This window comes from Cervus canadensis, chromosome 24, assembly GCF_019320065.1.
Source record: "Cervus canadensis isolate Bull #8, Minnesota chromosome 24, ASM1932006v1, whole genome shotgun sequence".
Taxonomy (NCBI): Eukaryota; Metazoa; Chordata; class Mammalia; order Artiodactyla; family Cervidae; genus Cervus; species Cervus canadensis.
The window spans coordinates 27,761,876-27,777,692 of NC_057409.1; the positions used below are offsets into that span (position 1 = coordinate 27,761,876).

The window sequence follows — 15,817 nt, forward strand, 5'->3', positions numbered from 1 at the left end:
GCAGCTGGAAGGGGAAGCCCATCCCAGCTCAGCATTGTTGTCTAAAGTGGTTAATCAGATCCCATAATCCTGCTGTGGAAATATTGGGCCTCACTCAAAACAATAGAGACCAAGAATATTGTGGTTAAATTTCAACCAGCTGCCTCCCTGGCCTGTTTGCCTAACCCCTACCCCCCTCTCCTGGGCCAGAGTCCTCCTGGCTTTATGGACCCCTGATAGGATCGACAGCCAGTCAGAAATGGGTGACAGGAGAAGAGAGGATGGGGTAGGGGAAGGGTAATCCTCTCGACTGGCACTCCATCCTGCCTCCCCGCTGCCCCACCTCCAGGCCTTGAAGAGTAAGGAGGGGGTGGTGAAATGAGTTTCTGCTTGTGGGGAAGCCCCCCACCCCCCAGCAGGGTCTGGATGTGTGTTCAGGCGTTAAGAACAGTACTGCTAGGAATCCTGGGTGGTAAAGAGATCCTTTACTCAAGGCAGAAAAAAGACTCCTGCCAGATGAGAAGGAAAGACTGCCGATTTCATCTGTTACTGCTGCCTGGTGCTTCCAGGGCACAAAGCAATGCCAGTTGGTCGTAGGTCGCCATATAGGGAATAGAAAGGCACTGGTTGGGGGAGAGGGAGCTGGTAGTAAACATTTCTGTTTCATTAGTAACCTGATAAAACAGCAATATAAATTATACTGTGATGGTGTATGAAGGTGGTACTGATATCCCAACTTGAGTGGTTTTCTAGTAGTAGTAATGTCCATTATGTAGCTCTTTAATAAGTATGAGTTAACTGTGGCAGGGTAATTTATATAATTAGAATTGCAAGACAGGGAATAGGTGAGCTGTACAATGGCATTTTGAAAAAAAGAAAAAGATGCAATGTCTGGCTTGTGCTAAAGGGCACAAATGAACACGGTGCTACACTCAGGAAAAGGCAGAGGCCGTTCCTCTTGTAGGTTCCAGGACACCCAGCTTGTGAAGTGGCCAACTTTGAGTTGGTACTTGGCTGTCATGCTCCCAGGATGCACTGGGTACAAGGTGCCCCCACGCTGCTTTCGGAGGTGTCACCAATGAAGTGAAGCAGAGTGAGGCCCCAGTTCCACACTGTGGACTGTTGAACGGTCAAAGTGTACGTGTGTTCTTAGGACTTGAAGAATGAAATAGCAGAACTGTGCCTGTACTTAATTTCTTCATATTGACTTCCCAGGTGGGTAAAGAATCTGCCTGCAATGCAGGAGACATGGGTTCAATCCCTGGGTTGGGAAAATTCCCTGGAGGAGGGCATGGCAACCCATCTTGTATCATTGCCTCTCCAGGGACAGAGGAGTCTGGCGGGCTATAGTCCGTAGGGTTGCAAAGAGTCGGACACCACTGAAGCGACTGAGCACGCAGTCTCTTCATATAGGGCAGGGATGGAGCAACAGCAGAGAAGCTTGATTTTTCCCACCTGGGGTGCTATGTGATGATTCAGGGACAAGCATGGCTCCTGTAGGTCATTCATCAAAACCATTTTAAAGCAGGGACAACTGGTGGGAGCTGAGTTTCCCACCAGAAAGACATCTGGAAAATACCTCCTGGGACTGAGAATCTAAAAGATGTGTATGCTTCTGGGTAGGAATCTCAAAAATACCTTCATGGTAGTCATCAAATGGAATGGAAGCAGGTATGAAACTGATATCAAAATCATTTAAATGTGACAGAAAACATTTCAACCATTAAGAAGCTTGGGTAACTAGTGGGAAGAATTCAATGTGAAGAAAGAGCCCCCGTGGAATCTCTAAAGAATGCTGTGCTCCTGGCCAGGAAGGGATATGTAAGGAACCAAGTTGGTTATACTGCACAGAGACTTGAATTGCAAAATGAGAAAGTCCAACAGGAGCATTCCAGATCACTGCAAAGGAATTCAAAGGAATGGCATGGGTTTGTTGGAACTGTGTTGGGAATGAGCTACAAAAACCCATATTCAACAAGAAACAGGAATACTTAGATGTGTATTAACTCACATATATTTGAATGCTCATTCACTAGCACTGTCACCAATGGGGGTATTATGCTATGTGCTGTATTTTGCCACAAAGACATATCTTTTGCTCTCAAGAAGTCTGCAGGCCAAAGATGATATTTAAAGCACAGTTTTTTCCCGCCAAAGTTTTTCAAGAGTGTGTGGTAGAAAGTAACAGCTGTGACTATGTATCTTTTAAAATTTTTTTTAAATTTATGGATAAATCCTGTTTTATTACTCCTTTTACTTAACTGTCTTGTGTCTGTAGTTACATGTCAATACATAAATTCCTTTAAAGGATCAGTTATCTTCACTCTGAGCTTCATAAAATGCTTGGAAAACACCCTTGTGATCAGAATTCACTCCATTGCACCCTTGCTTCTTTTTTTGGGGGTGGGGGGGCTTGCCACATGCCTTATGGGATCTTAGTTCCTTGACCAGGATGGAACTCAAGTCCTCAGCAGTGAGAGCGCTGAGTCCTAAATATTGTACCACTGGGGAATTCACTAGCTTGCTTCATCCTTGATCATACTGGTCCCCTTGTTATTTCTCTAATATGCAAACACCCGAGGGCTTTAGTTCTTTGCATTTCTCTCTGCCAGAAACTCTCTTCCCTTAGGTATCTGCTTGAAATCCTCACCCTCTTCAGGTCTGGGCTTAAATCACACCTTCTCAATGAGTCCTCCACTGACTACCCTGTTTAAGTGTCACCTGCCTCCTGACCTTGGATGGCTGCCCACAGGCTGGCTATACCCTCAACCTTTCACCCTGTTTCAGGTTTTGTGTTCATAGTCCTTATTCCTTTCTAACACATTATATATTTGTTTTTTTTTAAACTTTTATTTATTTTTATTGAGATATAATTGGCTTATAATGTTGTGTTAGTTTCTGGTGTACAGAAAAGTGATTTTTTTCATATTCTTTTCCACTATAGGTTATTACAAGATATTTAATATCTTGGTGCTATGCAATAGGACCTTGTTGTTTGTTTATTTTATATATAGTAATATTTTGTTTATTTCTGTATTTATTTTTGTCCCCATGGTGCCTCCCCACTAGAATAAAGCTCCATAAGGGCAGGAATCTTTTTTTTTTCTCACATCTTGAGCACTTGACACAGTGTCTGGCATTTAGTAGGTGCTCAGAAACACTTGTTGAGTCAATATATGAAGGATTATCACACTCACCCATCCCTCCCACACATACACACACCCCTCTACACCAGCAGTATCTTGAAGTGGTTTTAGAAATTTGTGTATATAAATGAATGTAATCTTTTTTGTTTGGGGCAACCAAGGCAAGGAAATTGGAAAATGAGTACTGAATGTGTACTAAATAAAAGTATGCATAGGCGTGCATGCTCAGATGTGTCTGACTCTTTTCTGACCCCATGGACTGACCCCAAGGCCCACCAGGACCTTCTGTCCATGAAATTCCGCAAGCAAGAAGACTGGAGTGGGTTGCCATTTCCTCCACCAGGGGATCTTCTTCCAGGGGAATCTTTCCAACCCAGGGATCAAACCCGAGTCTTCTGGAGTTTCCTTCATTGCACGTGGATTCTTTACCTCTGAGCCCATCAAGGAAACCCAGTCATAAGGTGAGAGCGGGAGTTAAATACCATTTTGTTAGCTATAACCATAACAGAATGAATTTGTCATTTTGCAGAAACTAAGAATACAAGTTATTAAAATGCAAGTGGCTGTATACCTTCTTGCTTTCTTTGGCTATTGACCCTTGGCTATATATCAGGCATCCTTAGGGTGCTATCTTGACCAAGAGAGATGACTTGAGTGTGGGTGGACTAATACAGAAAGCTAACAGGTGTCTCAGGAGCATTGCTTGAGTATTAAAAGAGTAGAACCCTGCCGCCTTTATTGAACATTCACTGAACTAGTATCTTCCAAGAGTCTCTTTAAGCAACTAATTTCTTCCAAATAGAGACATTGGGATGGAAATAAAGCTCATTAATCAGTAAACATGTTATTATCCATACTCAGAAATATATATGTGTGTCTTTCTGTCTGCAAAGGTCTTTCTGTCTGCAAAGGTCTTTCTGTCTATAAAAGTTTCCCACAGCTTTTAGTCTCTGACTTGAAGGGAAAATACTCTTTGTAACTAATTCTGCTACTTTTTCCTACCCTGTGAAAGTCTGTCAAAGCAAGGTCTTTAGAGCTTGAATCTCTCTGAAGTGCCTTGTAATGAGCTTATTGTTAGGGCAAAGGTAACTTGACATTCCCATTTTTAATCAATAGCCAGTATGCATAGCATTGTTAGTTTCGAGTGGCTCTAATTGAATCTCCAAATGTGTCCTGCCCTGATCAGAAGCTTGAAAGACAGACCTGCTTCTTCCCTTCATGCATATGGGTGAAATTTGGTGGAGTTCCTAACCTCTTCAAAAAATCAACCATAAGAGTCAGGCTGATGCAAACCAGTTGGGGAAATGATTAGTCAAAGAGAGTATGAAGCTTAAAAGCCCAAGATGAAGATAATAAGAGTCTCCTGGATTTAGAGAGAAAAACCTGTGACTTGAACAGAGGTTAACAGCCCAGCATGCTTGCCTTAGGAATTACTCACCAAGAAGCTGGATTATTATGGAGTCTTCCCCGGTGGCTCAGCGGTAAAGAATCTACCTGCAATGCAGGAGACAGAGGTTTGGTCCCAGGGTCAGGAAGAGCCGCTGGAGGAGAAAATGGCAATCTGCTCCAGCATTCTTGTGGAAAATCCCATGGACAGAGGGGCCTGGTGGGCTACAGCCCACAGGGTTGGAAAGAGTCGGACATGACTGAGCATGCACACACGCATGCAAGCAGGCCTGGATTCCAACTCCTGCCCCTCCAACTCCCTCACAAGCTCTGAACCTCAGTTGCTCATTCATAAAATGAAGAGCGTTGTGTATACATCATAAGGTTTGAGTGAGGAGGTCACATCAGATAATATTAGGGCTCCCCCCCTTCACTAGGTCATCCAACTTGGCTCTTCATGATCACAAGTGCCACTGCCCTTTCCTGAATGTCCTCTTCATTCCTTTCAGTCATTCCTTCCTCTCCTTCAAAACTGATTTCTGGATTTCCCTGCTGGTCCACTGGTTAAGAATCCACCAGCTAGTGCTGAGGATGTGGGTTCTATCCTTGGTCCAGGAAGATTCCACATGCTGCAGGGGCAACTAAGCCCATGTGCCACAACTACTGAGTCCTTTTGCCCTAGAGCCCTGGAAATGCAACTAATGAGAAACCCAAGTGCTGCAACTAGAGAAAGCCTGGGCTAGCAACAAAGATCCATCACAGCCATAAATTAATTAATTAGATTTTTAAAAAAACCTGATTTCTTCCAAGAGGTCTAACCCTAGGCCAGTTGTTTCTTAATTCCATATTCTTCTAGATCAAGTTCATCTATTAACTATCTAATTTAGAATGCATTATTCTGTACTTGTTTATGAGTGGCATTCATGGCTTTGATTGCCTTTTAATTTCATGATTTACCTTTGAGGTTGAATAGTAAATACCTTGAGGATAACAACTGTCTCTTCTATTTGTCTGTTTGCATTTTTCTGTCCTTTTGGGCCTATTATACCAGCTTGCATGGGGTAGATGATTCCCTAATGGGGTGGCCCTAAGCCCCACCACTGTCTTGGGCACACATATATGAGCATTCTTATATATTTCCTGTGGATGCGTACTAGGAATCAGGTGTTTTATAACAATTTTTAAGAGACGTTTTGCCCTAAACTCGATCTTTCTCCCTTCATCTCTAATGCAAATTCAACTCCTTTCCTAAATGTTTTCTGGCCTTAGAGATTAGGGCCATTATCCTGCTTATTATCCCATATGCATGGTCTTGAAGAGTTGTTAAATTCAGTTTCAGTCTTCTTTTCTCCAAGTGAAAAAGTTTCTTTAAGCTTCTCTTAGAGGTTCTACCTTATTAATGCTGTCATTCTTCCTCTCACTTCTTCTCTTAAGCTGTGATCCTGTTGAATACAGATCTCTGGGTAAGATCTGATCAGTGTCAAATAGGAATTATTTATGCGGTGCTAATGTAGCTTGATCAAGGATAGGTGATCTAGGATAGGCGACCATGGAAGCCTATGGCATTAGCCCCTGTTTGTCTGGATTGGGAGAGGTACTGACCTGGCTGAGTAGTGCACCCCAGAAATCTGAACAGGATTTGGGGGGGGGCCTAGGTTCTTGAACCCGGGAACACATAAGTTTAAAGCACTTGAAAGCTTTCAAGGAAAAGAAGCAATGTTAGAGTCATCTGTAACTGGCAAGTAATCTGTGACAGGGAATCTGAATGCAAATAGAAGGACGAACACAGGGTGTGGGGAGGAATCACAAGCAAAGGGAAGTCAAGTAAATGATCCATTTTGTTTCCAAGGGACAGACACCCCTCCACCCTGGTGGAGCCATCCTAAGTACCCCTTCTGTGGGCCTCAGTTTCCTCTTCTATATTATGAAGTGCTTGGATTAAACACTCTCTTTTGAGTCCCTTCTAATTCTGAATTTGTATTCACAAAACTGACTCAGAGAAAATGTGAGTATATCTGTGAAAAGCTACCAATGTCCCAAACTCAGACTGAACTGGATGAGTGAGCACTGCCCAGAGAGCCAGCCTGCTGGGTGGGCACTGGGGCTCTGGGGTCAGCTGGTGGCAGGTGCTGCTGGGGTGGGACTGGGGTTTGAATCCTTCTGCCAGGAGCAAGTTGCTTTTCTTCTTAGAACTGCAAAATCTTCATTTGTAAAATGGGGAGGATACTAACACATTTGGAATTGTAGGTTTAAATTAGATAATGCAAGCAAAATGCTTGTATAATAATATCTAAAAGCTTCCATCTATCAAGCACATGGCCAGTATCTATTGTATTAATATTCTTGAAATGAGAATTTTTAAACCTTTCTCACCCTTTTATTTCTATCTCTATTAAATTTGTAGAAAATATTGCAACCAAATCAGGTAATTTGTTGTAGTGGTGTTTGTTTTTTAACACACTTGCCTTTTCTTGTTTTAACAGAATGAATCCTAATTCATTCAGCCTTCCTGAATATCCTATTCAGATACACACACCATCCATGCTTACATCTCTAACTGCCATCACTCATTCTCTGTTCTTTTTCATTTGTGAAATAGAACCGAGAGAGTAATTATTTAGCAGCTCCCGTGTGCCGGCGGCAGCCAGTCGGGATTCCTTATTCGTTGATGTCACCATTTAGATGCTCTTCTCTACACCTTGGCCTATTCCTCCGGAACTTCACTTTGCTCGTTTCAACAATGTTTCCACGTCCACCTCGTCCTCCATCTGACTCGTCATGAGGCTGGATGCCCCACTCCCAGCTTCGCACCCGGTTGATACAGAATTCAGCTCCACCAAGCTGAGAGGGCGCGCCTCCCCGGGCCAGGGTGGGGCACCAGGTTACCAGCGGCCTCCTGCCTTTTGGGTTTAGTTCCCCGCAGGGGACACCGTAGGCGGCTATGCGGTCCGGCCACTGCCCCCCACCCCTCGCGTCCGGCCGCGCCGTGGGTTGCGGTCTCCGTGGGGGCGGCAGCTCCTGTACTGGAGGTTTGCGCCTGGCGGGGCACCCCGGAGCCGCGGGGAGCCCAGAGGCGAGGCCAAGGCGGGGTGGGGCGCGTCCGGGCGGGGAGGGCACACTCAGGCAGTGCGGGGGGCGCAGAGGGCAGGGGCGGGCGGACGCGCGACGGAGGAGCGAGAGGAACGAGGGCTGGCTAGTGCCGGGGCCGCCCGCCCGAGGGGGAGGAGGCTGCGCTGCCCTTGCCGCAGGTTTGCTGTCGAGCGCGCAGGAGGCAGGGACATGGGTAGGGTGCGGTCTGCGCGGGGCCCGAGCCCGGATCTCTTCCATTTCCCCTCTCACTCGGCCCCGGGCTGCGCCGCAGACGGCAGCAGCTCCCGCTCCGCCCCAGCCGCCTGACCGCGGGGCCGGGGTGCTAACCGCGGGGCCCGCCAGCCGGCCGGCCCGGCCAGCCCAGCCCAGCCCGGCGGCCCGCAGCCCCGCCGCCCGCCGCCCCCCGCCGCCGCCGCGTTGCCAAAACAAACGGGCCGGCCTATTTATTGGCGGCCGGCGAGCCGGGCAGCTCAGAGTCGAGGCGCCGAGGGGGACAGCGCGCCGCCACCAGCCAGGGCCCCGGGCCCCCGCCCCGCACCTGAATCCCGCCGGCCGTGCGCCGCGCCGCGCAGCCCATGGCGCCCCCACCTGGAGCCCCCAGAAGCCACCCGGACGCCTGAGCCCCCGCAGCGCTCCGGTCGACTCGCCCACCCACCAGCCCACCAGGCGTCCTCGCCCGCCGCTCCTCGGGGCTCCCTGGCCATGTCTCCCGCCCGGCTCCGGCCCCGCCTGCGGTTCTGCCTGCTCCTGCTGCTGCTGCTGGTGCCGGCGGCGCGGGGCTGCGGGCCGGGCCGGGTGGTGGGCAGCCGGCGGCGGCCGCCGCGCAAGCTCGTGCCGCTCGCGTATAAACAGTTCAGCCCCAACGTGCCCGAGAAGACCCTGGGCGCCAGCGGCCGCTATGAAGGCAAGATCGCGCGCAGCTCGGAGCGCTTCAAGGAGCTCACCCCCAACTACAATCCAGACATCATCTTCAAGGACGAGGAGAACACCGGCGCCGACCGCCTCATGACCCAGGTGAGCGCGACCCGCCCTCGCAGGGCGCCGCCGCCGAAGCACCGCCACCTGCCCGGCCCTACCCGCCCCCTGGCACCTTTCCTTGACTGGCTGGCACGCCCCCTGGCACCTGCCCCTCTCGCCGAGATGGGCCGGCTAGGGTCCCGGCGGAGTGCTGGCAATCTCCGAGCCCGCCGGAGGCTGTGAGAAGAGCTCCCCTCTGCCAAGCGCCACAGCCCAGCGGGTTGGCGGTGGCCCCTTCGGCCCTGGCGTGCTGGCAGCTCAGGTCAGACGCGGCTCCTGGAGGTACCTCTGCCCGACTGCCTCCCGCGCCTGCAAGATGCACCAGTCCCTCTGGCCTAACCTTCCGCACGGCTGCGCCCCTTTCAAGTCGAGGCGATTCGGCAACCCGAGAGGCGAAGCTCCGGGCGTGGAGGGTCCCACTGACCTTTCCTCCCCGCGCGCTCTCGGTTCGCTGGGAGGCCCGCTCCGGGGTCTAGGTTAAAGGAACAGCGGGCAATGGTAGAGCCAAGAGGCGGAGGTAGGGAAGGGATCTTGCCGGGGAGCCCACGTGTCTATCCCCAGAGCCAAGCGGCGCAGCTGCAGTTGAAGGGTGGGGGTGCCGGGCCGCCGGGCTCTGGGACCGAACTTGGGGGAATCCCTGGGTTTGGTACTGTGGATGGATTGAAAGAGAGGGGCTGGGGTGCCGGGAAGCCCCACAGCAGAGCTAAGCTAGTCGTAAGTGCTCGGAACAGGAGGCGCGCTCAACCCAAGTACCTGGGGGAAGGGTGGGGGCGGCGGGGCGGGGAGCACACTTTCTTCCTTGAGGCCGAGTTCGAGGGAAAGTGACCTAGGTCCCCTTCCTCGGTGGGCTTCCACTGGAGGCAGGCAGCCTGCTTTCTAAATGCTTTGGGAAGGGCAGTTAGACCACGGCCCGCAGCACGCGCCCAGGCGCCGGGGCTGGCCGGCGGTGTCGGGCGAAGGTTGACTGGTGGCTGGGCCGGGCCGGGCGCCGAGGAATGCAGATAAGGATCCGGGCCACGGACTGGGCAATCATTGACAGCGCGTGCCCGGGCTCTGGACCCGAGTAGGGGAGGGGTGGGGGGGAAACAGGGGCGGGGAGCAGGGGCCGCGGGACAGACATAGGTGGGTGGCTAGAAGCCTGGCGGCCAGGAGCACGCGGAGCTCCCTCTGGGGGCAGTGAGCGCCCCCCAGCTAGATTGCAGCCTCGGAGGACCGACGGGGTCTTGGGTTTTAGCCTCTGTTGGCTCCTGGGAGACCGAGTCCAAGGGTCTGTGGGGGCCCTCGGCTCTGAGGGGTGGAGTAGGTTGAGAGGTGGGCTGCCCACATCTGGCAGCTCCTGGCACCTCTGTGTGAAGGACTGTGGAAGGACTCCTCTTCCCAGGCTCCTCTCCTAAGGCAGCTGCGGGGTTCCTCGGGTTCCAGGTACGAAGAGAGCCAGCGCAGACGATGGTCTCTACAGTCCTTCCCCCAGCGCGGCTCGTCTCCCACTTCATGGGAGGCGGAGCATGAAGTGAGCACCCCGAGGTCAAACGCTCCGTTTCTCGGGTCCTTTCCCAGATAGGGGCGGCGCGGGGGTGCTGAGTGCTCTTGACTCAGGGAGAATGCTACTTGGCTGTTTATCAACCCGGAGCCCACCCCTCGCATCGGGAGACAAGCCGCGCGGTCCTCCATCTGGCCGGGTCAGACGCTAGCCGTATCACCAGCTCTGGTTCCCGGGCTGCCGCTTCCCCGGAGCGGGCGTAGCTGGTTTGGGATCGTGAGGGTCCCAGCGGGAATGCCTCATGGCGCCGAGGAATCCCGGCAGGCTTGGGATTCCCCTCCAACACACCCCTCAAGCTGCCGAGGCGCTCCGCACCTGCCGCACCCCGGCCGCTTCTCGGGCCTCAGCCCTGGGGCTACGGTGACACCTACTGGGCACCTCTAGCCTTGCACGCCTAGCAGGCCGGCCGCAGGCAAGTCAGCTCCGGTACGTCCTTTACCCTCTAGGCAGCAGGCGGTCCCCTGCTGGTCCCCTGGTGAGACAGAAGGGCCCGGCGCTCAAAAGGTGCCGTAACTCCAACAAGAGAGCGAGCTTAGAGACAGGTCCCCACGGGTGAGCGGATGGACGCGCCTTCCAGATTTGTGGCGCCATCGCGCGGTCCAGATCCCGGTGGGGTCAGGGGATGCTAGAATGGAAGGAAGCACTTTAGGGCTCTCTGTTTCTAAGAGAGAAGGACGGAGCACCCTCCCGGGTTTCCAGGCTCCAGCGAGTGCTGTAGGAGAGTAAGGGGCGGGGCTGCGCGCTCACCTGCACGCGGGCTAGCCCCTCCCCCAACTCTGCTCCCTCCCCTCCCGCAGCGCTGCAAGGATCGCCTGAACTCGCTGGCCATCTCGGTGATGAACCAGTGGCCCGGGGTGAAGCTACGGGTGACCGAGGGCTGGGACGAGGACGGTCACCACTCGGAGGAATCGCTGCATTACGAAGGCCGCGCGGTGGACATCACCACGTCGGACCGCGACCGCAATAAGTACGGACTGCTGGCGCGCTTGGCAGTGGAGGCCGGCTTCGACTGGGTGTATTACGAGTCCAAGGCCCACGTGCATTGCTCCGTCAAGTCCGGTGAGCCGCTGCCGGGGGACTGGGCCCGGGGCCGGGGCCGCAGGGCGTGGGCAGGCGGCGCTGGGCCCGCGGGAGCCAAGAAGGTGAAGAGGCCCACCCAGGGATGGAGGCGGGGACCCCGGGGACCAGGACGTCAGCGGCGCTCCCCACTGCTGCCCTTGACCACCTGCTCGGCCCGTGCCTGATAGTGTCATGGCAGGAGCCTAGGGAGACAGGGTCCTGTCCCAGCGATGCTGGGTGCTGACCAGGCGGTCCACAGTCCAGAGCCTGCTGCAAGTGGTGCAAGACAGAGCAAGCTGGCCAGATGGAGAAAGCCAGGCTGACAGAGAGACGGCCTCCCCATACACAGTGGTGCAGAACTGGGAGGTGGGGGTGGGGCCAGGGGCCAGGCTGTGCCCAGACATCCGCATGACTGACTGGGAGCTAGGAGCCCAGAGGTTCAGAGCGCACAGCCTGGCTGCAGGTCAGGCCCTTTAAGGCACTGTGTCTGCTCCTCTCAGGGGGCGCAGGCGTCCCCAACCTCTTCCCCGGGACCCTGAAGCTGGACTTTGGGGGGCAAGGACAGCCGTGAGGGCAAGAATAAACAGAATGGACTTAATAAAGTGGATTTTCCCATACTGGCCGCTTTGTTGATCAGAATTGGCAGGCGCTGGGGTCTCGTCCCCTCCCTCAAATCTTGTCTGCATCCCTGCCACGTGCACTGAACCCCATCATGGATGCTTCACATGGCTCCTATGTGGACTGCCTGCAGAGTCCCCTGACTGCAGGCTCGGCCCTCTGTGCTGGCCCCATGCAGCGATCACACTCACAGACCTGGCGCATTGAGACCAGGCTCTCTTTTGTTCCTCATCCCACTGGGCTCACAGTGGTGACCCTATCCTGACCTTTCCCCTCTGTACTTCCCTGTCAACTGTATTTACTTCAAGTCACATCGACCCCTCACTTACAAACACAGGCCCGATGCCAGTTCCCAGAGGGACCACTTCCCTGCATTACTACTGACCTCCAAATAGTATCTTGCATCCCACCCACTGATGCCACTGTGTCCTGTCCCCGCACAAGGACCCAGCACATGAATTGAAGATGGTGATTTCATCCTGGCCACTGAGCCACTCCCTGGCCTGGCCATTCACTCTGAGCTTCCCCGGGAGTCTGTGTTCTTGCCACTGACTGGCCCTCCTCTCGCTTGGTATATAGACGCCAAGGGCCAGTTCTGGCATAGAACTTGGGATGTCAGTCCAAGAGGACAATTTCGGGGGGGGGCATCTGAGAAATGGGTGAGAAATAATGGGACATCCAGACCCCAGAGGCATGAAGTGACTTACCTTCTCCTCGAGGCTGCAGCTTTGGGGTGTCAAGTCACAGCTGACCCCTTCCTGGCCCAGCTGACCCTCAGCCTCTCTGACTGCTTCAGTCTTATCAGGATTGGGAGCAGGTGGGGGAGGGGTTTCACCTGGGCTTCTGGAGGACCCTTTCCCTCATGCTCCCTGGGCTTGGAGCCTCAATATGCTCCTCTCATGAGCAAAGGATTAGGCTAGGGAGGAAGGCAGATCATACTGTGGGCTGGGGGTGGGTTCAAGGCTGCAGAGAAAGTGGGGGGCAGGGAACATGACATGGTGATGGGGAAACAGCCTGGGAGTAAGGGGCACCTTTGGCTGTGCTGGGGAGGATTGCAGTGACTGGGAATCCGAGCTCCACCCAGTAATGCCTTCATGTCCCTTCTTCCCACAGAGCACTCAGCCGCAGCCAAGACAGGCGGCTGCTTCCCTGCTGGAGCCCAGGTGCGCCTGGAGAGCGGGGCACGTGTGGCCTTGTCAGCTGTGAGGCCCGGAGACCGAGTGCTGGCCATGGGGGAGGATGGGAACCCCACCTTCAGCGATGTGCTCATTTTCCTCGACCGTGAGCCGGACAGGCTGAGGGCCTTCCAGGTCATCGAGACCCAGGATCCCCCGCGCCGCCTGGCACTCACACCCGCCCACCTCCTCTTCACGGCCAACAATCACACTGAGCCAGCTGCCCACTTCCGAGCCACGTTTGCCAGCCAAGTGCAGCCTGGCCAGTATGTGCTGGTGGCTGGGGTGCCAGGCCTGCAGCCTGCCCGAGTGGCAGCTGTCTCCACGCATGTGGCCCTGGGAGCCTATGCCCCGTTAACGAGGCATGGGACACTGGTGGTGGAGGATGTGGTGGCCTCTTGCTTTGCGGCCGTGGCTGACCACCACCTGGCTCAGTTAGCCTTCTGGCCCCTGCGACTGTTTCACAGCTTGGCGTGGAGCAGCTGGACCCCAGGGGAGGGTGTGCACTGGTACCCCCAGCTGCTCTACCGCCTGGGACGTCTCTTGCTGGAAGAGGGCAGCTTCCACTCGCTGGGCGTGGCCGGGGCAGGGAGCTGAAAGGATCCTTCTACTGCCCTCCCAGAACTGCCCACATGAGTCCAAAGGCCTCCCCACCAGGAGGGCATTGGCCTTGCAAGGGACCTGAATGGGGACACTGGTTCCCACCATCTCCTCCACCACAAAGATACATCACTGAGACTTGTACTGGGTGATGCCAGCGTCCCCCCAGCCCCATCTTGGTGTAGTGACAAAGCTGCAAGCTGAGCTGGTGATGGGGCATGGTCTCTCCTTCTATCCTAGAGACCAGTGGGTCCCAACCCAGCCAGCCCTCACTACGATTTTTCATTCCTGCCTCCCCCAATGGGGAGTGCCCATTCTGTCGATCTTAGGCCCCTCTTGGGTGGGCTTGCACCTCAGTTGATGCTGCTAGATTCCCTGGGAGCCAGCAGGGAGCTGGCTGGACTCAATGCTGCCCAGAACTGAGCAGGCTGCAGGGTAGGACAGCCAGTCTGGCCATCCTGAGGCATGACCTTCCTCTCTGGCCACACTCCTCGGGACACATCCAGAGACTGTTGCTGTCAGTACACAGAGCTGTGTGTTCCAGCCAATGTGATCACAGTGCCCAGGATGGGGGCAGTGGGCTAGATGTCCTGCCCACCCTCTGCCCAGGCTATACATTCCCATTTCTGCTGAACCATGACCCCCAACCCCTCCTCCGGTCAGTCTCCCCCACCTTATTTATTGGCACCGAGGGGGAAGCCCATGGGAAAATTTGGGGATGTTTTGGTCTTTTCTTCCTTTTGTAATAAAAATTATTTAAGTTGTTAGAGCCCTGGAGTCCAGAACACCAAGTAGGGCTGATACACTGCTAGCCTAGAACCATGGGTGGGGCCGTCCAGGGCTCTGTGCACCTTCCTCCAAAGACAAAACCTTCAGAGCTCCCACCCTCTTTGCAGGGCCTTTCTCATCCAGTAGGTCTGCCAAGTCACAACAGAGGGCAATTCAGAATGGGCCACAAGGCAGATGTGAATTCTACAGAATCTCTTCATGATCCACAGTGAAAAGTCAGAGACTCATGCCCCAAGAAAGACCAGAATAAGTAGGGGAAGCCCCTTTACTTGGAAACAAGGAGATGTTTCTAGATAAGTAAAGTGATCATGGAATTTTTAGATCAGTTCTTTCTCTAGTCTGTGTTAGGCAAACTTTGGGGTCAGCATGCAGAGGCCTTGCCTGGCCCAAGTTAAGGTGCCTCCCCTGCTTATTCTGGTCTCTCTCAGGGTCCAAATCCTGATTCTTGGTCCCACTTCTAGGATTCTTCTTTAACAGATCTAGATCAGGATGACCCTTGTGGTCCAGTAGATTAAGAATCTGCCTGCCAATGCAGGGCACACGGGTTTGATCCCTAATTCAGGAAGATTCCAGATGCCTCAGGGTGACTAAGCCTGTGAGCCACAGTTACTGAACCCGGAGCTTCTAGAGCCCATGCTCTGCAACAAGAGAAGCCACCATGGCGAGAAGCCTGCACCCCAAACTTGAGGACGCCTGTGTGCCGCAACGAAGACCCAGCTTGGCAAGAAAAAATAGAAGATCCAGGTTGAGGCCTAGGAACTGATTTTTACAAATACTCCAAACATGGCAGGTAGTCCATAGATTACACTTTGAGAAACATTGCTTAGTCGGAAGGACACCAGTTTATTGCCAAAACAGGATGACCCCTGTCTTCATTTTCTCTTGGTCTCTGCATCCACAGCAAGTTTTACCGTACTCATTATAGACCAGCTGAGAGTCCCAGATCCATTGATAAAATTGTTAAATATTCAGGAATACTCTGAAGCAGTTGAAATAGGCCATAGTGGGAATATTTACACCATATTGGCATATGCTATCAATTAGGGCTCCCTTGACTGTGGAGAGCTAGTTGTGAAAGCACACCCCTGCCCAGGTTCTAGCCTCTGATAGACATTTCTGTCAGAAAGTGGCGGGGGGAGGACTGCCCTGACTCTTCCTTTACCATCCCCACTTCCATGGAGGAATGCTCTAGAGAAAACTTCATTGCTCTGGAGACTGTCATCTGGGAGGAAGAGGCTTCCACAGGCTGTAATGACAACTGCTATCATTTAATGAAGACTAGATCCAACCAGTCCATCCTAAAGGAGATCAGTCCTGGGTGTTCATTGGAAGGACTGATGCTGAAGTTGAAACTCCAATACTTTGGCCACCTCATGCCAAGCGTTGACTCATTAGAAAAGACCCTGATGCTGGGAAGG

At 53.3% G+C, this 15,817-nt stretch overlaps 1 protein-coding gene across 1 annotated transcript; it reads left to right on the top strand.

Moving 5' to 3' along the window:
- Positions 1-8,050: 8,050 nt before the first annotated feature.
- Positions 8,051-14,379, top strand: IHH (Indian hedgehog signaling molecule). The gene is made up of 3 exons (XM_043445572.1): positions 8,051-8,615; positions 10,956-11,217; positions 12,949-14,379. The coding sequence occupies exons 1-3, from the start codon at positions 8,304-8,306 to the stop codon at positions 13,605-13,607; spliced, it is 1,233 nt and encodes a 410-aa protein (XP_043301507.1). The 5' UTR covers positions 8,051-8,303; the 3' UTR covers positions 13,608-14,379.
- Positions 14,380-15,817: the final 1,438 nt, after the last annotated feature.